Source organism: Falco rusticolus, chromosome 4 (assembly GCF_015220075.1).
Source record: "Falco rusticolus isolate bFalRus1 chromosome 4, bFalRus1.pri, whole genome shotgun sequence".
Taxonomy (NCBI): Eukaryota; Metazoa; Chordata; class Aves; order Falconiformes; family Falconidae; genus Falco; species Falco rusticolus.
Window position 1 is genome coordinate 46,882,104 of NC_051190.1, and position 20,293 is coordinate 46,902,396.

Below are 20,293 nucleotides of genomic sequence, written 5' to 3' on the forward strand. Positions count from 1 at the left end.
GCCCTGGAAAGTCACAGGTAGAGCAAGAGACTGTGGAAGAGAATTCTGTTACTGCATTTCATAGGAGGGAAATCCCTTAACTGGTACCTGTGTCTGTTGATCGCTTTGAGAGGATGATGATGAGCCACGTGGTGAGGCAGGACGATACAGCTTGAGCTTGCATGTAATAGGATGCGGCTTGTTGGTTAGAAGCTGCAAGGAAAGGATAAGCTGCACTGCTAATCACGACTGCTTGGAGGAGTGCTCAGAAGCAAAAGCCTGGCTGCACTAAATGTTTAAAACGGGGTAGGAAATCGGATTTTTTTTGAAGGAGAAATCAGACTTCCCCTCAGTACGAGGAGTACAAGCAGTTTGACCAGAAATAGCTGCAAGCTTTTGATTAAAAGCTAAAACACAAAGAACTTCTGTAGCCTGAACAAAATTATCCATTGTCTGCTGTAGACATCAGTCCTGAGAGATGGGCCTGTGTGGTGCTTGAGAGAGACAGTGATATAATATTGTCATTTGGGAAGTGACCTTGGATCTCTTAAAGGAACATTCAAGGCCTGGCTGTTCTTTAATGTAAAAACCCCTTAAGTGTTTCTGGGGGCTCACCAGCAGCTTTAGCCGTCTGCTGGGCTCCGCAGTCGCCTGGGGTCACAGAAGGAGCTGTGTGGAATTCCACAGAACACGGGTCCGCTGGCTTGTTGAAGGGTGCAGCCACAGCCTGCTCCTTCCTCGACGGGTAAAAAAAAGGTCCAGGCAGACTCAGAGGAAGAAGAGGAGGAGAACAAGAGTAGGTTTGTTCTCACTCTGGAGTGCTGGCAGTCCTGTAGAGTTTCTGTAAACTCTGCAAAACTTCAGGAGGAGCTGTTACTGCAGTTCACCCCGTGTGGGCTCGTCCTTTGAATTGTAAACAAATGAGATCTCACTTGAATGGGTTCTCTCCACGTGAAAGCAGGCATGGCGCTGTGTTGTCCCTGTCATCTGTCTCTTATTTCTCCCGTGAAGCACCATGTATTGGTAGGACACCTGAGGGCATTGGATTTTTAAGAATAAAATTCTCTTGCTGTTTGATTTAATACAGCGCTGTTTTAAATCAATGAGAAACAGCGGTCAAGCAGCGGGGGAATCTTGGCAGCTGGGAAGCAAGCAGATCTTTTCCAGAGCTCAGCATCTTTGGGGGTTCTGCCCAGTTGGTACTAAGGGTGTCAGTCTTGAGGGATGGTTCTGTAATTCAAACAGCCTTGTTTAAAGCGTGCTGGTGCCAGTTACACCTTTTTGCATGGCGTGGTTTTTTCTCCACTGATAGAGCGCGATCCCTCTGTCCTTTATGACCGCAATAATGTGGTTGTGCCTGTGCTGCTTTGCTTGTTCTTCTCTGCCAGCTCAGCTTCTGTTCTGGGCTTTAGCCGTGCTCTTTCCTTGCAGGGACCATCGTTACCAGGACAGCCTGGCCAAGGAAAGAAGATAGGTCATCGGGGTGTTGATGCTTCTGGTGAAACCACCTACAAAAAGGTTTGGTTTTGCGGAGTGGGGAGTGGCAGCTACGTGTAGGTGGCAGGCTGAGAAAGGAAGGTGGGGCCCAGTAGTTACCAGTCTGATGTAGATTTTATGCAGCACCCTTGTACCACGTAATCTTGCAAACAGCAAACCTGGAAGCCTTAATCCATCTCTCTAGCAGCTGGTTGAAGTTGTTTAGCATTATGTGGTGCCCCAGAGGACCCCACAGAAGTCATAGGCATGACTGTAGTGTAGTATAGGGGACACTAGCTGCAATAATTTGCTGTGAAATGCTCACTGACTGCTCTTTTCTTTATGCCAGACCACCTCATCCACTCTGAAGGGCGCCATCCAGCTAGGGATTGGATATACCGTCGGCAATCTGAGCTCCAAGCCAGAGAGAGATGTCCTGATGCAGGACTTCTACGTGGTGGAGAGCATTTTTTTCCCAAGGTAAAGGAGACAGGGGAAACAAAACTAACAGATGAGTTATTTCTTTCCCTCTCACTTATTTTTTTCAAGAGAGCTTCCATCTGTCTTTAGATCACAGAGTTGGATTGCTCTGAATGTTTTAAATATGCATCCGTTACGCACAAACATACCAGTGGGAAGTGTTAGATTCTGCAGTGCACTGGCTTGCAAGGAAGTGCAATGTAAGGTGCAGTACTCTATGCTTGAGTTTAACCTTCCTACGTGCTTTTCTTTCTACCTGTCCATCTAGAATTTCTTCCCCAAAATGATACCACGTTTGAGCTGGAAGAAACTCATTCTGGGAGCTCTTTAACTCTGTGAATAAACAAAGCTCATAAAAGCCATATTCTCTGTGTAAATGTATTCTGCTTGCCAAGTGGTTGTTCCGTGTGCTCTTTGGAAACAGATTTTGGCAGATAATTTAAAACCGATTTTCCTGTTGTCCTGCCACGGAAGAAAGTTTTTTTTTTTCTTGTCGTTGTTGTTCCTAAGATGTCTTTTTGCAAGGCTCAGTTCATTTTAAATACATACAGTCACATCAAGGCAACTGTATGTCAGATGAATGGTAATACAGAGGCTCCGCTTATGCGATGTCTGTTTTGTGCAGCGAAGGAAGTAACCTCACCCCAGCTCACCATTATGCTGACTTCAGGTTCAAGACCTATGCACCAGTGGCTTTTCGGTACTTCCGAGAACTCTTTGGGATTCGTCCAGATGATTATTTGGTATGGATATACTTCTCTGTCTTTCCTCCTTTATTTGAGATGGTCTAGAGTAGCACAGGGAATTTGGCCCTAAAGCAAGGCTATCAGCAATTCTTGCCTAAAAGGGACAGAAAAGAGTTAAGGCATCGTTCTGGTTCCAGCAAGGAGTGGCCAGAGGCTGTGGATTTAGGGATTCTGCTCAGTTTTGGAGGAGATTCAGTGATGATCCCAGCAAGACCAGCACCGCTCAGCCCAAGTCTTCGTTTGCTAAGAGGTAGCTGCTGGCTTGCACCGGAGGGAAAGGAAACAATCTGCGTACCGTGTGTGATGTGTAAGCTATGCGATGGGGTTCCCTCTCTGTTGTTTGTGGTTACAATAATTTACTGTGTTTACAAGCAAAAGGGAGTTGTGTTCTGCTGGGTGCAACCCTGTAATGTCCCCTGGGGCTCTGAGGACAAAGATGGGAATTTTTCCTTGTGTACTCACTTGAGAGCTATGTGAGCATAGTTATTTTAATCATCTTACAAAGACAGAATGAAATACAGCTTGTTCTTGTGCTCAGAAAGCTCCTCAGAGCTGGAAAGGCTGTTTCTAAAACACCTAGTAGTGCAGGCTCTCTGGGCTTGGAGTGCACTGGGGCCGAGTTCGGTCCCTTGCGTGTATGTGATGTCCTGCTCCTTAGAAAAGGACAAGTTTGAACAGGGGAAGGTAACGCATCCAAACGAGTGCATGCCCTCCCTCTCTTTTAATAGCCCTTTTTTTCTGGCTTAAGCTGTAGACAGGGGTAATGGTAGCTGAACACCTACCAGTAGAAAGGAATCCGTGCCATTGCACGGTTTGACAGTAACAGTGGTCCCCATCAGTGCCATCCAAGATAATGCTGGCTGATTTGATGAGTGGTTCAAAACCTGGGTAAGGCAAAGAGCCTGCCTCAGTTGCAAAGGTTGTGGCTCTGATTTGTTGCTTCTGCTTCCCCTGATTGTCTCTTGCCTGCCATGGCAGCAAATGCCTTTAATTATGCATGAGATAATTAACTTGATAAAGTCTTAGATCATTAATCTGTGCAGGGCTGAAAGCTGTTTTCAGTACCTAATCAGAGCCATAAATTAAATGCTCATCATTATGTCCCTTACATACCCTACCTCCCTCTCCTTATCTTACCTCTTGCTGTGACAGCTCTGACGTGATACCGCCCTGAAGGCGCTGGACCTGCTCGGTTACCTTGGGGTTGGTACCTAGCTGCCGACACTTGTGCTTGCACTTTCTTCTTTTTGTTTGGTTTTTTTTTTCCTGCTGCTGCTGGGCAAATCTCATTTGAGGATCTGCTCTTTGCATACTGATATCTAGAAATATCCTCCCAGTTCAATTCCCAGTGCAGTACCCCTTGCTGCACTTACACAGCGCCGATCCTTCTTGTGTCTGGACACTGGTGTAATACTTTTCCTCTGTTTCTAGCAGGATCGAGGGGGTGAGACGTGGCTGTAAAAATCCACTCTTAACAGGGGGAGCACAAGGCCAGAGGGGGCTGCTGAGAACAGCCAGTGCATTGTGTTCTCTCCAGCACAGTGACACATGGTGCCCTGAGCAGACTGTCATATCTCCTAAAATCCTGTCTTTCCGTCTGCACTTGCAATAATGTGCTGAAAGAAGCCGAAATGTGATACACACACAATGGGGAAAGATAAGATGTCATTATGAAGCCTGGGTGTTACTGAAAGCAGATGATTAGCTTGATTCTGAGCAGTTGGGATGCTCTGAACTGTAATCGCAGTCTCTAATTGTAAATTGTCCATCAACTTTGCTGCTTAGACCTAACCTATAATGAAAATAGTTCTCACTTAAGCTTTTCTACCCCTTAATCTCACAGGGAGACGGCATGCTGGTGAAAGCCCTCAAGGGCATAGAACTCAGCGTGCAATGAGTGGGGGCTAAAAACATCATCTTTTTTTTTTTTTCTTTTCTTCCCTAGTACTCATTATGTAATGAGCCTCTGATAGAGCTGTCAAACCCTGGTGCCAGTGGTTCCCTCTTCTATGTCACCAGCGATGATGAATTCATCATAAAAACTGTGATGCACAAGGAGGCTGAATTCCTACAGAAGCTCCTTCCTGGCTACTACATGGTGTGTATTACCCAGCACCTTGGACCAGTCTTGGGTTTGTAGTGGCAGCGTTTCTGTCCCAAACATTGCACGGGGCATGTCCTTCACCTGGGTTTCTTATGGCCTGCCAGCCCCGTGCCAGGGACGATGTTAAGTGTGTCATGAAGCCGGTCCCAGGAGCACAAACCCTGCCGACTGGTTGCAAACTCTGTGGGTAAACTTGAGGCAGGTAATTGTGCCACAGCTTCTAGGCATGTTCTGGCCTGAAAATGGCTTCTTAGATGTGTGTTTCTGAGTGTCCTTTTCCGAGCACTAGTTCATTCTTTGCTTGGCACCACACATCTGCCTCAGCCTGGCTTTGAGGATGGCTGTTGGTTGCAGGGACACAACCACCGTGGTTTTGTGGGGAAACCACTGCCGTCCCTGGCCATCTCCCATGCCTGCTGTGTCGACAGAGTTGCTCTGAAGGCAGCTGCTGGCTCTCACTGGCTGCAGTACCAAGCTAAAACTCCCACGGGATCAGCCAGCTTTGCACATCCAGTCTGCTGCAGATCGTTGTTGCCTAAATCTCTAGCCTAGCAAGGCAATGTATCGAGACCCAGAGGACTTGCACGTGGTGATGAGCAGTAAACGGGAACCAAACCTGATCTTGTGGCACATAAACCAGGAGCTGTCTCCCTGTGTAACTGTGGGGAAGGGTCCAGCTCCGCAGATGAGGGCACCGACCGAGGAGAAGGTGGTTGCGAGGAACGTTAGTGCTGCCTCGTCTGTGTGTGTGTCACAGTGGATTTATGTGATCGTACACTGTTTCTATGAAAACACTTGCCTTGCTCAGTATTTACTGGGGAAAAATTGCCAAAGCAGGACAAGGTCTTGGGTGTCTATACAACTGACAGCCGGTCGCTTGCTTTTGCAAGTGATGCTCAAGTTCCTGGATGGGATGAGCTTTCTTGGAAAGTGTTGTCTGATGTATATAGTAAATCAAGTAGAGGGTTTTGAATGGACATTGGGGGAATTTTGGAATGGGAGTTGCACCATTGTCCTGAATTGTACCGTTGTCCTGGCTAGGAATCGGTGTAACGAATTAAACTGAACTTACCTGTCTGGAGCAGAGTTATGTACTACTTGTTGTAGCTTTCCAGTGTTTGTGGGTTCTTGTGGTGCTAACACAGGATCTCTCCGCTGTTCTTGGGAAACCCACCCAGGGTAAAAGGAGTCAGTGGAAAGGAAGCAGAGTGGTTTCATCCTGAGTTACTTTAAAGCTGGGCAAGTGCTGTTAGTGTTCGGTCTTGCCCTGCCTCCATTGCTTTTAGCTGGTACCACGTTGAGCGGTGCACTCCCAAAGAGGGCTCGCTCGTGTGCCTGGTTAGGTGAGATGAGAAGGGGCATGAAATTTTAATACAATCATGCTTCTGCCGTCTGTCAGAGAATCTGTCGGGTCTGTCCTTTCTTTTGTAGCGTGCAGAGATGTTCTGTTTCCTTCCAGACTTTCCCAAAGCTGAACAAGCGAATCATGCCTGTCATGTCATTCCTAATCATACCGCTGCCTAAAAAAAGGCCATGACAGCAGAGCAGGATATCCGTGCTCTCTGGCCAACTGTGTTTTATAAAGCAGCTCTGCAAAAGGAGGAGAAAATTTATGTTGTTTTGTTTAAAAAAATACCCTGTCCTTGGTTTATTCTGGGCCAGAGAACGGCTCTTGATTTCTGATGCTTCTGAAGAGATGAAGATAGCTGTTATTCTTAAACTTGAAGTTCCCACTCATTGTGTTTATTTCTCTTCCTGTTTGGTTTCCCATTTTTAGCTGCTGTTGCTGGGGAAAGTGGGGAATTTCCAGACTTGGTTATTTGCCCAGAGAGTGCTGAACGTCTCATTCCCTGTATTCAAGGCATAGTGGTATTTTCAGATCCTAAAGCCATTGAGATGTAAGAGTTTGTCAAACGTGTACAGTAAGCTTTCACGTAAAATCCAGAAAATCTGTATGTGAAGAATCCCTAGTCTGTTCCAAGGTCTGTTAACATGCTTTGTGTTGAACGCAGCAAGATTCTTCTGCCAAAATGACCTTTCCCTGTGCTTTTTTCCAACCCAGAATCTGAACCAGAACCCACGGACACTGCTGCCAAAGTTTTATGGACTGTACTGTGTGCAATCAGGGGGCAAAAACATCCGTGTGGTTGTGATGAACAACATTCTGCCTCGCGTGGTGAAAATGCACCTGAAATTTGACCTGAAAGGCTCAACCTATAAACGCCGGGCATCCAAGAAGGAAAAAGAAAAGTCCAGCCCTACGTACAAGGATCTAGATTTCATACAAGACATGCCCGAGGGCCTGATGTTGGATGCAGATACCTTCAGTGCATTGGTGAAAACGTTGCAACGAGACTGTCTGGTAAGGAGCGGGGCAGCTTGGGGAGCAAGTTAATGAAGTTCTGTGGCTCTTGAGCATGAGGAAGAGCAAATGTTTGAGAGCTTTGCTAATCTGCTAACCCCAAAGCAGGATAAATCCCTTCCGCTGCCCTTTTTCCTGAAAGCCAAGCAGTGGAGTTAGGTCTCCAGACAGCCTCTGGTGCATCAAATTGTGGCAGCCTGCTCCACTTGTCGCTGGTCTGTTGGGACCGAATACATTTTTCCTATGCAGTATGCAGCAGCTACCTGGTACAACAGTGTTATTTGCAAGCCTTCAGCCCTTTGGGTTGACTGAGGGATGGCCAAACTCTATGCAGTCAAGTCCAGAGATGACTGTTGGTTCAGAAACAAACGTTCAGGCTCTGGCAAAGGAGTTGTTAATGGGAATGTGGACGGGCTGTTCCGTGCTTTGGGGTCTGTGCTGTATTTGAGCTGCTGGCCTGATGTTTTGTCTTTGTTCTTAAACTCAATGCTAACCTATAGGTGTTGGAAAGTTTTAAAATCATGGACTACAGCCTCCTGCTTGGGGTTCATAACATAGACCAGCAAGAACGGGAGCGGCAGTCTGAGGGAGCCCACAGCACGTCTGATGAGAAGCGTCCTGTGGGGCAGAAGGCACTTTACTCCACGGCCATGGAGTCCATCCAGGGTGGGGCTGCCCGGGGGGAGTCCATAGACACAGACGACACGTAGGTGAAAACCTGGTTCGCTTGCGCTGCTGGGGGGGTGGAGGTGGGGTCGTTAATCCCTAATGAGGCCCGTGTGAGCTGTTAAGAGTAAGCATCTCTCCTGGGGGTTGTGGTACTGCTGCCAGTAAAGCAGTGTGGTGTGGAAGGGGGAAGCTGGCATGGGCAATACTTCTGGAAGACTCCAGCCTCACAGCAGTCTCTCTTCTTAGGCCAATCTGTAGGTTGTCAGCTCCTGTAACAGCCTCTAAACGTCCACCCGTGCTCTGGGGAGGAGAAACTGGCTCTGTCCTAGCTCAGCATCCAGCCGCTGCAGTGGTAGTAGGGATCAGCCTGTCCCTAGGAGCTTGGAGTTTGTTCTCCATCACTCCAGCTGTGGAACCCCTGGACAGCTGACAGTACCCCGAGGCCAGCCCGGTGCCATTGGCAAACAGCGGTGTAGCCGAGTGCTAGAGTAACTGGGGGAGCTGGGGGTTGCCCAAAACCTGTCCGGTGCTGTGCCCAAGTCTGTGGCTCTCAGGCTGCAGGTGGCTTTTGTGACTGTCTCTGTGGCCCAAGCTCTCTAACAAATGGTGGAGTTTGCTGTTTGTTGCTGTCTGAAACCAGCTTCTCCAGTTTTGATGGAGGATCAGTCACGGTGGAGCTGGGATAATACTTTGGTGCTTCCATTCTTTGAAGCAGCGTCATTAATTGCAGTGGCCTGCCTGATACCTGCATGCTTTTGTTGTGTGCTGGTGCTAGTGGTTGCTGCACCTTCAGCAGGACTGGTATTAGCGTGGATGGGACTGGAAATACCCTCCTCCTTACAAGTTTCCTGCCCTAAGAGGCAGACAGCTCACGCTGACCTGATAAATAACCTGATCCCCGGAACAAAATGTCCTGTAGCTAAGAAAAAATTATGTGGTGTTTTCTGGTCCAGGTAGAGAGCTGTTGCCACACAACACAGGTCCTGCCCTGATAGCTGGCGTTTGGCCATCTGGGGCAGGCAGTAACCCTGGAGGCACCGTGTAGGAGATGACCCGTGGCAGTAGGTGACTTCCCGTGGTTGTGCACAAAGCATTTTTGCAGGTTTCGCGTTGCCCGACCGCATCAGAGCCCTCTTTTCAGCACTGCCATCCACCCTGCCGCAGGTCTCGGGGGTGTTACGGCTGCTCTTTTCGAGGCTGCACTCGCTGAGGTTTTGTTTTGCCTGCAGGATGGGAGGGATCCCAGCAGTGAACGGCAAAGGAGAGCGTCTCCTGCTGCACGTAGGAATCATAGATATCCTTCAGTCGTACAGGTAGGTAACTTTGAAGCTGTCTGTCCTTTAACATCTTCTTTATACTGAATGAAAGCAGAAAGATTTTCTTCTCCGAAGCAGTTTGATCATGAGTAGGCAGGCTGCCTAAAGCTGTCTGTCGATGCCAGTTGGGGGCCGTGGATTTTTATCTTGTCCTTAGAATAGCTGGTGACACAGAGCCTTTTTTTCGAAGATAGAATGAGTTGCTTATAAAGAAGTTTCCCGTCCCGGTGCCTGGGATGGGTAGCATCTCTCCGGGGTGGAAGGTGGTTTTCTGTCCGTCTTCCAGCCCAGCTCCTCCTTCCCTGTCGGGCTGCCAGGCAGTCCTGACCTGACTGCAGAGATGCCGGCGTGCTCGGCCGACCTCTCGGCTGGAGGAAAGCAACGCTCCAGATGAAGGAGGAATTGTTAGCAGCTCCGTGAGCAACACTCCAGATGAAGGAGGAATTGTTAGCAGCTCTGTGATCTCTCCTGTGTGGGGGATGAAAGGTGGCTTAGATACAGAGCATGTGCCTGAATCTGTCTCTCTTTTTCTCTCCATTTTTCCCCTGGAATTAGGTTCATCAAGAAGCTAGAACATACCTGGAAGGCCCTGGTCCATGACGGGGTGAGTGCCTGTATCGAGGCAGGGACTGTCCGGCCCTCGGCAGGATTACCTGCCTTGGTTTCATGCGTGCTAGTTGCTGCCGATTACCTCGCTATTTATAGTGCCTGAACTGGCACAGTTGAAGCAGATGAAAGGGATAGTTCTTGCCTCTTATGCCTCCACAGGGGTGTAGTGCCAATTATTCCCAATCAGGTTTTCTTGCTCACTCCACCTCCTCGCATGTTTAGCTGCCGTGCTACCAGCTTCCCTCCCCTGCTCCCATCTGTCGTTTCCCCCCTCCCCACGATACCAGGAGCTGTACGCACAAGGTGCGTGCGGTCGTGTATGTGTCGAGGAGCCCTGTGTTTGCTCTCTCTCTGGTGATTGACTGTGTTTCCACTTCAGTAAGCTATCTGTTAATAAATCCGTTTCAGTGTTACCCTGCTGTCTTGTCTCCTGCAGCAGGCAGATGTTTACGAAGCAGCAGCCTTGGATGTGGAAACTGTTTTTCAGCATGGCATAGCCTAGCTTCCCTTAAATATTAAGGCAAAGGAGATGGGTAGGTGCCAAGTCGTGGTAGCACGGTAGAATGTCAGAAGCAGACACAGCTTCGGTTTTACTATTTTAAACAAAAAGCACAAAACTTTTGAAATGTGTGGAGACCCTCGGCTGAATTTTGGTGTCTGCGTCATACACAAAGGTAGCCAGGTGTGCTTTGAATGTCAGCCAGCAAAGCCAGAAGAAATTTCATGTATGTAATTGGGCTAATATTTAAAAAATCCAGGAAGTCTACAAAGGAATAAAATCACCAAAATCCATTATAAAATTACAGCAAGAATATAATCAAATGCAATCAAATCAAAGGCAATGCCTCAGGCTTATTTATAGCATTAATCAGATCATTTCAGTTAAGCCTTTCCATTTTAAGGCTCTGTCAGTGCTAAGTGTTGGGATAAAAAAGACTGCCTTGGTTGTTACAGAAATTCTGCCTTGAGGGATAATTTTAAAATTAAACAATTGCTTTTTGCCTTTGTAGGACACGGTGTCGGTACACAGACCCAGCTTTTATGCAGAGAGGTTCTTCAAATTCATGACCAACACAGTGTTTCGAAAGAATTCCTGTAAGTACCTAGCCTGAGAGCTGTCGTTGCCCTTGTGATGTGAGGCAAGCCTTATCTCCATCTTGCTGCTTCAGTCCATGTGGAGAGTTTCGAGGCTGGAATCTGAGCAGGCTTTTCCACTGTAATACGGAGCAAAGCTGGGGAACTGCGAAGCCCGTCGGTTGTCACAGCTTGCTTTGTTCTGCTCAGACACCCCCCCAGGAGCTCACCCTGCAGCCTGACTCCAGCTCAGCCCTTTGGAGGTGGCGCTTGCAGAGCATGTGTGTGTGTGTGTGTGTCGGAGGGCAGAAGCCTCTCCCTGTGAAGGGAGAAGTGCCTTTGGTGTCGTAGTAGGTTTTGGTGGTAATTTTCCGCTTCTCATTTACTCTTCCCATCAAGCTCTGAAGTCGTCTCCCTCCAAGAAAGGGCGCAGTGCCTTGCTAGCTGTCAAGACGGCTGGTCCCACAGCTGCATTTTCAGCTAGCCAGCTTCCCTCCGAAAAGGACGATACGCAGTATGATCTTCGTGCGGCCAGGAGTTACCCCACGCTGGATGACGAAGGTAATGGTCTCGTTTGGTGGCCGATGAGTGTGTGATCACCCTCTCTTTCCTAGCAGTTCCTTAGGATCCTCCCCTGCTCTCGCCAAATTCCCCACTGTGCACCAACCGTGTCTTCCTTGACGGATTGCTCTTCATTGCATGTCTTGCTGTGCTTTGCAGGTGCTAAACTTAACCAGGACAGGGGAGAAGGTAAGAGTATATTGTTTTGTCACAGCACCAGCAGTTAGTTGATTGGGGAAGCAATGCCTCTGCATCGAAGAAGACCAAATCCCTTCTTTGCAGCACTGTATGGTTCTGCAGTAAAAATGGTTGCTTGCGTCACTGCTGCAAGGCAGCCGCTGCCAACTGGCACCAGCAGTCATAGCCCAAATGTAATCGGAAAGTTGAATTTTCCACCCTTTAAAAGAAAAAGGCGGGGGGGGGGGGGGATGACTAGGAACTGCAGGACTCTAGTGGTGGTGTTTGGACAGTTATAAGGGGCAAGATCTTGCCACTGGGGGAAAAAGTGAATGGCCTGGTTCTGTGCTGCCTTTTCATCACTTCCATCTGGGCTGGATTTACAGATGAGTGGCAAAGGACAGGCTCCTCGAGTGCATGGATTTCTACCCGTGCAAAGCAGTGAGCACTCAATTCATCTCTTAATTCACCTGGATATTTATCTCTGCGATCCAAGCCTTTAATCCAGCTTTGGTTACCAGTGAGATCTCTTCATTGGCATTATGTTTCCTGTAGCGTCTTGTCTGTCATGCTGGAAATAGTGCTTACTGACTCTCCCTAGAGGATGCCCTGGGAGAAGGTGCTGTGTTCCTGAACCCAGCTAAACTGGCCTGTTTGTGGTTTGAAGTGGCCGGTCCCAGTGAGGGTGTGCGGGTGGATCAGCCTCTCACAGGGCTGATATAGGTAAGGTGTTGGTGTTTGACCTACACATCTTTTTTTCTTCCTGCATCCCTTCTGCGCGCCGGGCCAGCAGGCAGGCCAGACCTGCTACCCTGCACACCTCCTTCCTTTGAAGAAGCTACCACAGCCTCCATAGCCACAACACTATCTTCGACATCCCTCTCTGTTCCCGAGCGATCCCCTTCGGAGACCTCTGAGCAGCCCAGGTACAGGTGAGAACAGCGATCGGCCCTGGCCCTCGCTGGCGTCAGGCAGCAGCCCTTCCTCTTCGTGCTGCATATCTCAGCAGGCTGCCCTATGCTCTGGAATGCTAATGACCGATTTTAATTAAATCTCTCCTGGGAGCAAGCAGACGAAGCTTTGATGGGATTAATTATTGCTGGGAGAAGTGTCAGCTGTTAAGTAGAACATCTCCCTCATGGGGTGGGGAGTTAGATTTGGGGGCAGGGGAGGGTTTCTGTCTTAAATTGCTCCTCGAACTCTGCTTTTCTGGTTTCTTTCTGCAGGAGGCGCACACACTCCTCAGGGCAGGATGGCAGGTGAGAAAAGCGTCTCATCTCTTCTCGCACTGCTGCACAGACACCTCACATTTGTCCTTGCACAAAGGTCTCTTGGAGGGCTGAATGTGAATCTCAGCAGCACCAAGGTTTTGGAATGGTACTCTGTAGGATGATGGGCTTCTTCCTGCAATCAAATAATCCCCATTTCTTATGCAGAATTTTCCTCACAAGCAGATCTCTCAGTGCTTTGCAAGGAATCTTAAATATTACCCCTGTTATTTGATGGGAAACGGGACAACTGAGTTGTCCAAACTTCCCCACCCAACCAGCGCCAGAATTGAGGAAGGTTCGTGTCCCTCTCTAGGTAAGTGAGCGTTAACAGCAGGAACATTCTCCCCCTGTGCATCTGCCGGCTGCCTGCGTGCGGTGGGGGTGAATACGGGGAAGGGCTTTGACTTTGTGAGGCACTGAGCGCCCTTAGTCCCCAGAGAAGCAGCTTCCAGCGTTTTCAGAAACTCGGGTACTTTGAGGTGTCTTTCCCCTCCTGTGGTGATACGTGGCTCAGAGCCGAGGGCAAGGTAGGACAAAAATCACCTGCTGTGTAGGGATGTCCAGATTTAGAGGCTCATATAAATACCTTGCGCGGTTTTGCACCAGTAAAAATGACCCCGTTGCCAGTGTCAGTGGGATCTGCGTGAAGACCCTGTGTTTGCTGCTGACGCTGCCCTAGCTTTCTGGGACATCTTGTAATGTTGTAAGTGCAGATCTTGAAATGCACATCAGAGACTCGGGCTTGGGATATGCTGTAGCCAGAGGAGCTGCTGGACAGCCTGACATCGTCTCTCCCTGCGGTTGATGTTTGATGTTTCAGAGGAAGGCAAGGACTTTGGAAGATGAGGGCTTACACCATCTTACAGACATCTGCCCTCATTCCTAGCTTTTAGTCATTTGCAGAGCTTCAGACTGCATACACTGTGGAAAAAAAAAAAACAAAACACCACCTTTCTGTGGTATTTCTTAATGAAAATACCTCTGGATGCTGCGTGTTGCTGAATCTTGGTAAATTACTGTCACTGGAAGGTGAGGACCTACTTGCTGTTTATGTGCAGAACCTGCTGAAGCTTCAGGCACCCATAAAGCATCCCACCTCCTGCAGAAGCCATTGTCTGAAATTGCTGAAAATTGGAGACTTAAACCCAGTGGTGGGACCCGTTTGGCAAAATGCAGTGACTTCATGCAAGTTACTCCGGGCTCCCTTGGTGCCTGATGGAGGGGGAGATGCTGGAGGAGGTGACTGCTCCTCCAGAAATAGGTCAGGTGAATTGAAGTGGCTGTCCCTGGACCAGAGAGGAAGCTTAGTATCTTGGTCAGAAGTAGAGCTGTCAGTCACAGATTTATCACAGCTACAACCACCCCACATAAGTATTTTTTTGCCTAGTTTCTCCGTTTCTGGCGTTGGTGTCTCGGCATGCCCTTCCTAGGAGAGCAGGTACCTGTGTATTTGTAGAGCCCTCTGTGATCCCCTGGTGACAGCCAGTGCAAGAGAAACGTGATTAAAGCGTGAACTGACAGTCCTGAGCTGAAATGAAAAAAAAAAAAAAAAAGACCTTATCCCATTTGCTCAAGAACACGTCACACCTCTGGTTATTCTAATCTGCTGGGGAATTCCCTGCGGGTTTTGGAGATCCACCCCTGCGAGGAAGAGAGGAGCCGGTCAGCAGAGCCGCCTGCTGGCTCCGGCTCCCAGCCAGGGACAGCGCAGAGCAGGATGGTGCTGCCGATGAACCCGGCGCTCATCCCTTCCCGGAGACTGTGCCCTAGGCTTGGCAAGCGCCCCCTCCTCCTTCCCACGAGGACCGTGGAGCCAGCCCCGCTAGCACAAGCGATTACTTTAATAGCGTGAGGTATTAAATTGAAAGTTGTCGCGTACAGCTCCTGAGCGTGCAGGTAGATCCGATGTTAACCCTGAAGCGCACTTGAGCTGTTTTGGTGGGCTGGGAATCTCAGAGGAGGTCGGAGGCTTTGGCCCTTGTGCAGGTGATGGGCAACACCAGGCTAAGTCTGGACACAGGTTCTCCCTGGAGGCCAGTTCTCCTCTTTCCTCCCGTACTCCATTTGATGCTGCCCATCTTTCCTGCAGCACTGCCTAATTATCCCCTGTCCTCTTTTCCCACCTCGTTAGTGTTGAGCGCTGCAGTGTGACAGGACCGACGATTGCCTGGGGGTGTGGGTGATCCAAATCCTCAATCCTGGGAGGTCTGATTGCTCCTGCTGAACCAAAATGAACAGCTCGGGCTGTGCCGGGAGCTGGGGGCTGGCAGCAGCCGCGTGCTGGGGCAGACCTGCACATCTTGCTGCTGCGGGAGGTTGTAGTGCAAGAAGCTGGGCTGACCTGGGACTGATTCAGGCTGATCTAGAATCGAGGACCGTGCATAACTAGTGCCTACCTAAGCCTTCGGGCTGTTCTTTTGGTTTCCAGGTCACACGAGGAGGTGCGGGTTGAGGAGGAGCTTCAGCAGATCAGTGTCGAGCTGGAGCCCAAGTGTGACGTTGAGATCGTAGCTCCTGAAGATGACAAAGAGTGAGTGTTGCGGAGCATTGGGCCGCTTTGGAGAGCCCTGCCCAGTGTCGTTTGCTTTGTGGCCGCTTCTGTTGGAGGCTGACTTTGTTGATTGCCTGGAGAGATGGGTCCTCCCCCAGACAGTTGGGTGAAGCTGAGCGCTGTTACTGACCTGACCTTTCTGCATGTTGACAGCGGAGCATCTTCAGCCCCTCTGTAATAAATCATAGTCTTGCTTGCTCCTTTGCTGGTCGCAGTGACTAGACTCTGTCATTTCTTTCCCTGCTCCAGAGAGGCGGCTTCTTCAGCCTGTGCCATCGTAACATCCACAGCTACAGTGGAGGTGGAGACAGCCAGCCAGGCCTCCGAACCAGCCAGCCAGGCCTCGGATGAAGATGACGTGCCAGTCACAGACATATACTTTGTAAGATGCCTTCTCCACCCGGCCTCTTAGAGGTGTGATGGGAAAGGGAAAGGTTGGGCGAGGCTGTAACAGTTTCAGTTTCAGGGCAGTGTCTGCCCCGTGCCATCTTCGTGTTGAGCACCTCGAGATCTTAATGCCGGATGGGGTTTTTAACGCAGAGAGATGGGTTAACCCTTGGAGAACTCAAAAGAGCATCTCATGGAGCTCCAATGGGGGTGGCACTGCTGCTGTGGATGCAGCCGTAGGTGTGCTGCTCCACTTGCAAGCACGAGCGCTGAAGGGCTTATCTAGGCCAGCGTGTTCAGTCCTGTGATGAGCCAAAGCGAATGCAGGTGCAACTGAGAGGTTCTCCCTTCCTCGGCCAGGGAGCCTGGCTGTTCTCCTGAGCACAGACGTGCCACGGTGGCCTAGAGCCAGAGGCAGGTGGTTGCAGTGGGGCTGACCTCGGGCTCTGCTGAGCTCTGGCTTTTCCTTTCCCTGCAGGCAGATGCACTAGGTGATGCAGTGGCAATCTAGTGCTGAGACAGGGAGTAAGTGAGGTGGTTGCTGGTTGGCAGCAGAGTGCCGTGGAGCTTGGCGCTGTGTTCCTCAGTCAGCTCTTGCAATGTCTGAGCAGCTCCTGCAAACCGGAGAAGAGTTTTTAGCAACGTGTCCCACCTGCCCTGTGGATTCCCAGAGCAGAGCTGAAGGTCTGACCAGTGAGAGCTCCCCACTGTGCCTGGGCACTGGAACCTGCTCGTTAAAAGACGTGCCCAGCTCCTTCCTGCTCCGACTCATTGCTGTTGGTTATAGGGTGAGGGAGAGGAGTTGAGCCCTTCTGATGAGCTCCTTCACTCTAACCTAAAAATGGCAAAAAATTTGCCTTCCCCTGTGCTTGTGTGACTGCTGCAGAGCTGCTCACTCATTGCAGAGGCATCCCGAGGCTCACGGGAGCTGCGGAAGGAATTGGTTCCCTTTTAAAAGCTTGTCTGTTTGGGGTTTTTGTGCATGCTGTTCAAACTGCAGGCAGCTCCCTCTGACACTGGCTGCTCTTTCTTTGCCTGTGGATGGCAGTGGTGTACAGGCTGCCTGCAGATGCTGCCTGCTCCACTGGCAAATGTCTCCTAGCAAGGTCAGCTCCTCTTCCTCCCTGTCCCTGGGCATATGGACTCCTCTTAACTTGGGGGGTCCCCCTCTATCTGGAGGAAACCATCTGTGCGCAGTGTGTGCTCACAGAGAGTGTGACTGACTGCTCATCATCAGCATTTCATACTTCATCCGAGTCCTTGAGTTTTGCATTAAATGTGTGTCGTGTGCTGTGGAGTGTTTGTCACTGCTGGGATGAAGGGAAAAGCTGATTCGGGTTCCCGTGGGTGTTCTCCTTGGAAAACCGCTTGAGCTGGAGCTCAGGCAAGGCTGCACCGGAGTGCCAGCGGGGCTTGGACCACAGCTGCTCTCTTGCAGGCGTGCTCTAGGGGCGATGGTTGGAGAAGGGATACGGTGTGCAGAGGATGACTTGTCAAGTCCGAGGGACTGTGATCTGATCTTTGGAAGTTTGCTCCTGAAAGAAGAGCGCTTTATCCTCCTGTTCACCCACAGGGGAATAAAAGTGCAGAGGTTGTGGCAGGGCATGGGCACTGCTCTTCGCACGCACGGCTTTCCTGCCCGCTGATCCATTCAGGCCTGGAGTTGCCCAACCCCTTGTTTTTTGCTTTCTCTTTCATCCTTTCTTTCACATCATCCTTTTTTCCTCTGTTTCCTTTCTCACCTCACTTGCCCTGGGGCTATCCAGTTCACAGATGGGAGGTACTGGATTTACTCTCCCCGCCAGCGCAGACTCCGAAGCACCTCGCTTTCCTCGGGGATTGTAAGTGAACACGCTAGCACGTAGGGGAGCAGAGCTGCAGCTTTGAAACACTGGGACCAGCATTCCCATTTCCCTTGGCCTCTGTGGCTCTGTGTTGTGTGGCATTAGGAACCAGCCCAGCAGAAACCAGAGAAGCATATCAAAATCACACAAGTGGATCTCCCTGTAGGATCTGGCAGAAACACATGCTCTGCCCAGCTTTTTCTGCACAGCTGCGGCCATGGGATGGGCTGCAAGATCACCCAGCCCTTGGGACAAATTTACAAGCACCAGACCCGGCCAAGGAGGCACCTGAGCCTTTGTAGATAATGTTACGCTCGGCTCCTTTGGCCCAGGAAGCCGGATGGCGTTCCAAAGAGACCATTAAGATGTTTTGAAGCTGCTAAAAATTCAGTTGCTAATACAACCTTTTAGGCTTGTGGCTGGGATGGTGAACAGCTCATAAAACCAGATAAGGTAGGAGTTGCTGTGGGGTTAGGGATGGTTTCTGCTTTCCAGCCCATCTGCTCTCCAATATCACCGATGTGCTCCCTCCTCGCTGCAAGTTTTCTGTGAGTGGTGAGAGTTTTCCTTTCCAAAACATGCAGGGAGGCAGTTGAGCATTTAGGGACTGAATCCAGAGCTCGGACTGTTCTGGGTTCTAGTATTTCCCCTGTCAGGCTTCGGCAGAGCTGATATCCTCAGAGGGTAACGGCCATGCTGTCAGACCCTCCACACAAGCATCTTGGTGTGGTCTTCCCAGCACCTGCCGCTGTGGTACCAGGCAGGGATGCAGGGGAGAGGGCATCAGGCAGGGTGCATGGGGAAGCAGGGGCAGTAACATGCTGATGGCATGGGGAAAGTGCTGCATCACTGTGGGCAAATGCGCAAAATCCACCACCCCCCCCCAGTTCCTCCTGCCCCCTTGGCTGGGTTTGGCTGCCCCAGCGCCAGGAGGGTTAATACCAAGCGGATGCTCCTTTATCTCCCTGCTGGGTTTGCAGCTCCTCGCATGCATCTGAGCTCCTAAAAGGCTCTGAAAGAGGCTGGCTGGAGCATGTGGTTCAGTCAGGATGGATGAAAAACAGGATGTGGGACAGACTTTATGCCGTGTTGAGCTTTCCTGCACCTCGAGCAGAGCCCTGTAAGAAGCTCCAAGCAAGGGTTTCTTTTCCCTCCTTCCTCCCAGCGGTCTCTGCTAATATAGCTGCAATTATTGATGGGGTTCAGCATGCGGAGCCCAGTGCTTCAAAGCTCCTCTGGCTTCTTGTGTTTCCTTGTACCTGGAAGACTGTCACACTTGGTTCCCAGGTTGGGAACCCCCCCCAGGCTTCTTCCAAGTAGCTGGTTCCATTTCTCTTCCTTTGCAAACCGCAGGCTGAGTCAAAGGGGGCTTTTTCTTCTCTGTGGGAGACAAAAGAGCCTGTTTGCAGTGGAAGTGGGTCCCCCTGGGAACACTGGAAGCAGCCACCAGCCCTTGAATCTGCCTGGGCTGCTGTGTGCTGTGTCGGCAGCAGAAGCGTGTTTTGTCACACCAGTGCCCAGTGCTGCGGTAACCGGCTCCCTTAACGCACATCCCCTTCCCCCTCATTCTGTCCAAGGTCCGGTTGTGTTTTGCCTCCTTTGTGGTACTTGTTCCCATCACCCCACTGTCTCCGAGACTGGTGATAACTGTTTCCCTTCTGTGGCCACCATCCACCATGGTCTAACCCACCCATTGCTGCCTTGCTTGGCCTGCAGGGAAGGGGGAAGGCACAGCAAACCAGGTCAGGTCTCACTGTAAAAAGCCCTCCTGGACACCAGAGATACCTGCCTGTGGCACGCACAGGGCTGGGGACACGGAGCTGGAGAGCTGGGAGTGGGTAGCAGGAGCCAAGAGCTCCGTCACTGCCCTTGGGTAAGTCACGTCCCATGTCTCAGTTTCTCTGGAGCCAGGGTGATGCTGCAGCAGGGAGCCGAGGCTTCCCTGGCATCTCAAAAGCTCTAAAACTGTGTCCCTGCCAGAGGAGAGGTGGTGCCATCCCCGCGGCAGCTGGAGCAGGGTCCGCTGGCAGCTGCTGGCAGGCTGCCCCGTGTCCCAGCTTGGTAGGGAGCAGGTATGTACTGAGGATGAGGAAGGCTCCTGCTGAGAGCAGGCGCCGAGCTCAGTTCCCTCCCTCCAGATGGACAGCTGTTCTTACTGTATTGTTTCCTACTCTTTTTATTTTCTCCTTTTATTTTTTTTTTTCCTCTTCTCTCCTTTGCTCCCTGCTCTGCTGCTGCTCTCCTTGCATTCTCCCCGCCGTCTCTGGCCACTCTGGCAGCCGACAGACGAGAGGAGTTGGGTTTACTCCCCACTCCACTATAGCGCTCAGCTCCACTCTGTCTCCGATGAGGAGAGCGATACAGTAAGTGTACAAGAAACGTGCGCTGGGTGCCCGGTGGGTTGAGGTCGGAGCTTGCAGCGGGAGCTGCCGTGGCCTCTGCGGCAGCAGGTGGGATCTCCTGTGCTGGCAGAGACCCTCGGCTCGGCAAGGGTTGTGGCTTGTTCTGAATCGGCTGGTTGCAGGGAAAGCTTTGGGGAGCTGAAGTTCTCCAGTCGTGTTGTCATTGCTGGAGAATAGGAAGCAAGCAGCCTGCTCTCATCCTGCTTTTGTTGATCTGGGGGAGTTGGCTGGGCTCGGACCTGAGTGCAGGATGGGTGCCTGGGTGCTGACTCCCTTCTCTCTGCC

The 20,293-nt window shown here is 50.6% G+C and overlaps 1 protein-coding gene across 15 annotated transcripts in view; it reads left to right on the forward strand.

The window, feature by feature from the left end:
- PIP5K1C (phosphatidylinositol-4-phosphate 5-kinase type 1 gamma) overlaps positions 1-20,293 on the forward strand; it is a 49,215-nt gene that overhangs the window by 26,208 nt on the left and 2,714 nt on the right. The window contains exons 3-19 of one of the 15 annotated variants that reach the window (XR_005103781.1): positions 1,411-1,497; positions 1,805-1,935; positions 2,561-2,678; positions 4,627-4,779; positions 6,848-7,147; positions 7,648-7,853; positions 9,046-9,129; positions 9,688-9,736; positions 10,752-10,836; positions 11,215-11,376; positions 11,536-11,565; positions 12,344-12,485; positions 12,780-12,812; positions 15,226-15,354; positions 15,625-15,757; positions 17,529-19,678; positions 19,886-19,963. Coding sequence is in view for 14 of the 15 variants with exons in the window: in XM_037384421.1 (XP_037240318.1) it covers positions 1,411-1,497; positions 1,805-1,935; positions 2,561-2,678; positions 4,627-4,779; positions 6,848-7,147; positions 7,648-7,853; positions 9,046-9,129; positions 9,688-9,736; positions 10,752-10,836; positions 11,215-11,376; positions 11,536-11,565; positions 12,344-12,485; positions 12,780-12,812; positions 15,226-15,354; positions 15,625-15,757; positions 17,529-17,603; positions 19,886-19,969 (2,001 nt within the window). In the remaining variant the exon portion in view is untranslated. Of the gene's footprint in view, positions 1-1,410; positions 1,498-1,804; positions 1,936-2,560; positions 2,679-4,626; positions 4,780-6,847; positions 7,148-7,647; positions 7,854-9,045; positions 9,130-9,687; positions 9,737-10,751; positions 10,837-11,214; positions 11,377-11,535; positions 11,566-12,343; positions 12,486-12,779; positions 12,813-15,225; positions 15,355-15,624; positions 15,790-16,240; positions 17,060-17,528; positions 19,679-19,885; positions 19,970-20,293 lie in introns of those variants that run through there. The other 14 variants (XM_037384421.1, XM_037384423.1, XM_037384422.1 and 11 more) reach the window with 14 other exon arrangements.